At 28.4% G+C, this 5032-nt stretch overlaps 1 protein-coding gene across 1 annotated transcript; it reads right to left on the bottom strand.

The window, feature by feature from the left end:
- Window positions 1-1165: 1165 nt before the first annotated feature.
- On the bottom strand, window positions 1166-3884 carry LOC113558709. Its single transcript, XM_026964219.1, has 2 exons — window positions 2881-3884; window positions 1166-1735 (listed from the first exon to the last, which is right to left on the bottom strand). Exons 1-2 carry the CDS (start codon window positions 3547-3549, stop codon window positions 1283-1285), a joined length of 1122 nt encoding a protein of 373 aa, XP_026820020.1. The 5' UTR covers window positions 3550-3884; the 3' UTR covers window positions 1166-1282.
- Window positions 3885-5032: the final 1148 nt, after the last annotated feature.

Raw genomic sequence — 5032 nt, 5'->3', positions numbered from 1 at the left:
GGTAAACATAACTAAATAGAAACTTTAACTTATTTATTCCTTTTTACACAACTCTTAAAAACAATCGTCAATATGTACTCTTAAACAGGTAGGTATGAGCTAGGCTAACCCAATAGAAAGGTATCGTTAAATGGTTATTAAGTACAAAAGTATCATTAACTTAAGAACTTAATCAGTTTAATATACCACGTAAATAACATGGTTACGGAGGGGGGAAAGCGTACTTGGTAAATCAACCTGCATAGAACTAAATAAATATAAAATATATTATATCAAACAGTAGGTCTTTATTTTACTGATTTAATCGATTATACGTTTAAATATTCAATCATTCAACTATGATATAATTTATGTACTATTTATTATTAAATATTATACAAGTATATTACCTATTTTATAAGTTAAATGATTCTTTATGTTTATTATATTATAGTTATGTTATATATATATTTAAATTCATAATAACTAAAAACGTTTTTTCATCAATTTTTTTTATATAAAAACAACACAAATAACAGCGTTTAAATTATATGAGCTTAATTTTTTTTTTTAATAAAAAATCAATATATTTTGTTAAATTTTTATTTGAATTTGAGATGTGAATAATTTAATAATCATGTAAATACGATATATATTGCTGCAGCATATATTCTAATAAACATTTTTGCTATAATTTAAGAAATTAGTAAGAATACAATATTTTTTTTATGTTAACCATGTACTAATAACTAAGAGAAGTTAATATATTTTTCATATTCGTTTTAGAGTTAAATTTATTATTTGCATACTTCTAACTTAACAATCTTGCCTTAACTTAATTTAATTTAACTTGAGTTTATTTTTTTTTTTATTAAGTTACCTAAATTTCATAATAATTCTATATTCATAATTTATAAAATAATTTTATTAGGTTTTTTTTAACACAAATAATAGAATACTCAATACTGTCGATAATACGTCAGCATATTACATAGAAAAAGAAACATTAAATAAATGTAGATTATGTTTTAATTTGAGAAATAAAATATTGCATATAATATGCATTATTTACTCTAGTAAATTTAAAGGTTTATACTGTTGGCATATCTGCCATCTGGAGAGTAAATGGATACTGTTGATCTCTCAAAAATTTTAGAAGGTGTCCCCAACCCCTCGTTAATGACCGTTTCGCAATTACACTACTGCTAATAACTAAATATAAATACATTTTATAATTTTAACTAAAAAATTGTGTACATGACAAAAGTCTAAAACGAGCGTGTATGCTTGTACGAAAATTGCATCACTCTATGCAGTGATGAAGACACTCGCTATACTGCCATAAAATAATATTTGCTGCACATTGATAGTTATATGCTCTCACGAAGCCCAGTTCATAAAATGCATTTTGTTGAGTAACTACCATCATTCGATCACATTCTCTACAAGAACTAATATTATTAAAATAGTCCCATAATGTACGATTTATATCTTGTCTTTTAAATTTCACTTTATTTTTAACCATGGAAAATAGTGCTAAATTACATAATGTTTCTGGAGTTTTTCTTTCTTCTTCTGGTTTAGGTCTTTGAATACGTAACGATTCAGAGTTTGGCAATCTTAACATATTATCCGCAATATTTATATCTTTAAAAGTTGTATTCTGTAGCATCACCGGTAAGTATGTTAAACTGTTGTTGTTAATAAATAAAGAGGTCAATTCAGGCATACCATCAAAAAAATGAGGTAAACATTTCTGAAAAAAAGTTAATACTAATTTAAATAATACTTCTAAGTTTACTAGTTTTCTAGTTTACTTAGAAGTTATAATATTAAAGTCTAAATTTATATTCACTTAAAGAATCTTAAGACATGCACTAAAATATATGACTTAAATTTTTAAGAAATACTTAAGTAATAATAACTCAATAATGTAATTTTATTAAACAATTTTCACCGGTCCATTGGTTAATATTAAAAACTAAACATCGATTTTTGATAAAAAATTAGTGATTAATTTATTTTGTGATTATTGATATCAACTTGACAATTACAATAAATATAATACATCCATGTACTTACTATATACATAAATACATATCTTTACTATTAATTCCTAAGTATATTGAATATTGATATTATTGAAGTACCTAACACAATATGCTCCACTAACACCTTTTTTCTCTTTATTTCTCTGTGTTCTTATTCCGATTTCCTGCTACATTTATAATTCGCTAATAAACTTTAAAAGCTTGAATAAGAAAGTTATTTACAATTATATCCCACTGTTTAAAGAAATAAAAGAAGTCTTTAGAAGTCTTTAATTTTCTCATTTATCTATCGTACTAGCCTTTAAGGTTGGTATTTCCATAGTTTTTTGTTATCAATTGTCCTGTTCTTTCTTTATTAAGGCAAATTTAAAACATTTATTTCCTTTTTTTAGTTAATTTATTAATGGTATTTTCTCTAACAATGTCATATCTTAATTAATACTGTTCTATATTTTATCCTTTGTATAGATTTTAAAATTTTAAAAACTGATAAAGTCACTCTGTTATTTCTGTGTACCTGACTATTGATATAAGTACTGTAACTTGTTAAATTAAATTAAATATATTTGCATAAACGTTGGTATAGATATAGATATAGAGATAATGATATAGATATAGAGAAGTATTGAAAGCTGAGATTAGAATAAAACGAAAATCAAAATTGATATGATTTCTGAGTCAAATTACTTAGTAGGTGCTTTATTTACAAATATATTATTGTATGATCAAAGACATAATAAATACCATACTAATTAGGTCAGTTTAACTGTGATTTACGTATACCGATTACTCTAAACGACTCTGAAAATTATCAATTCAGTATTCTGAGATTTAAGTAAATTCAACTCACCAAATTGTTATCGGCCATAGATAAAGATTTCAGTTTATACAGGTTCTGCATTTCAAACGGTACCATTGTCAAATTAATCGAATCCAGCAACAGAACAGTCAACGAATCTTCGATGTTAGGAAAAGTCATCCAGTTCCAAAATGTCTCCTTTTCCAACCGTGTCCTGCCCAGTGTGCTGCCTGACAGGCTGATGCATTGGATGTGTGACATAGTGGTAAGTCCTTTTAAGGTACACACAACGACATTTTCTAATATTAGGTTTGTTACATTGTACTTGATTGCTTCGAAATCAAAACGCTCTAAACATGAGAACGAGCCCATGTTCAACCTGTACTCGTCGTTGATGACATGAGTCATATTGTTCAAAGCAATAAACTCGTAGACATAAAACAATATGTTCCGGATATGAGTTTTGTCTTGGCAGAGCACTATCAGGTTTTTTTTTTGCTCTCTGAAACGCATGGCCAACCGATCCGGATAGATTTCATCTGTGTAGAGTCCGCTGAGTTCTCTCAAATTATATTGTGATTGTACGTTCCTCCCACGCGCGACTATTATATTGTTCAGTTCAGGTGAGACATTGATAGTGATAATAGCGGAGTGTGACGGTTCCAGCCTTTCACCAGATATGGAGTCCACGACGATTGAGGTACACAATGAGGACTCCATTTTTCCAATCAAAGTACTTTCAGGTCGTTATATAAAAAAAAAAAACTATATCGCAATACAAGTTGGCGGACGTGGATACAACGATAATAATATTGTAGAGAAGATGTATTGGAATTCAGAAACTTAGTAGATTTTTGATTTGTCCGGAACACCGTGTGGTGATGTATTATTTTATATCGACGAAAACGTGTTGGTGAGGATGCACGTCGGTTGTGTCGATTAAGCGTCCCGAACCGGCGTAGAGTTACGGTTGTGCCGTGGTGTGTGTGGACATTGTTATCGTCGTTTTGGCAACACGATAGATATAGTTACCAATTAGATTAAAGAGTAGGTACTACAATCACATGCAGTAGATTTATAATATAAAAACTGAATTTGTCTCTTTTTTTTTGTCTTCCGTAGTTCTGTCAGGTACACTGACTTGATAGCCAGCTATCTACAAAAAAATAATAGGTATTAAATCCGATGTAATAGCCAATATTAATTATTTAAAAAACAAATGACTAGGTATGTTAGGTTGAAACCCAAAACTTTACATTTATACTTAGTATATAGATTAGGGGTTTCAACTATTTTTTTATGGCGGGCCAAATATCGTTGAGATACGCCTTGGTATCGCGATTAAAATTGTTTTTTAAGAGGACATTATATCAGCATGCGTTGTCTCCGTCTTTCTGACGTATATCATAGCAAATTTGCGTTTAGAAGAACACATTTTGTGATGTTAGCTTTAATATAAGAATGAATTTACGTATCATAAAATTTAAAAGTAAGAATATTATTTAGAGTGGTCTTCAACCTTTTTGGACTCGCGACCCACTTTTTTAGGCCTAAATTTCTTGCGACCCGTGTAAGCTTTGTAAAAAAGCTAAAATTGCTCAAAATTACTAAAAAAAAGACTTATATTATAATTTTAAAGTGAGTTATGGACATTTTAAAATTTTAATATTTTACATACGTATAACTCACTTGCAAAAGATAACATCAATTAAAGCATATAATATTGTCTAGATAATATTCTTATCTTTACATTTTATAATAATTAAATTTACTCTAATATTAAAGCTAACTTTACAAAATGTGTTCTGCTTAACGTAAATTTGCTATGAAGTACGTCAGTAAAACAGAGACAACGCATGCGAGCATAACGTCTTCTTAAGAAATAAATAAAACAGAAACTATGAAAACCGATATATTATTTTCAAAACATTTATTAGCTTGGTGGACTTGAACCGGCGTTATAATTATAAATTATGTAATACACTTAATACTTTAACAGTGTGTTAGTACTCACTTGTCGAATTACCACTTTCACCTATTTGATAATTTTATTTTATTATTTATTTTTTACTAATTATGTTTACAAATTTCATTAAGAGTTTTGTTTTCTCACACAATATGCCTACACGGCTACACGTAATTGAGCCTTAACGCTATCTGAAGCCAGTACATGTTTTCTACATTTACTTACATCTCCTTGTCC

The sequence above is a fragment of the Rhopalosiphum maidis genome, chromosome 3 (genome assembly GCF_003676215.2).
Source record: "Rhopalosiphum maidis isolate BTI-1 chromosome 3, ASM367621v3, whole genome shotgun sequence".
Taxonomy (NCBI): Eukaryota; Metazoa; Arthropoda; class Insecta; order Hemiptera; family Aphididae; genus Rhopalosiphum; species Rhopalosiphum maidis.
Note: the sequence above shows the minus strand (reverse complement) of the source record. Positions and strands in the feature narration are given on the sequence as shown.

Coding starts and splice junctions, on each gene's coding strand:
- LOC113558709 (XM_026964219.1), bottom strand. CDS start 3,549: ATGGAGTCCTCATTGTGTACCTCAATCGTCGTGGACTCCATATCTGGT. Junction 1,736..2,880: donor CTATGGCCGATAACAATTTG/GTGAGTTGAATT, acceptor ACTTTTTTTCAG/AAATGTTTACCTCATTTTTT.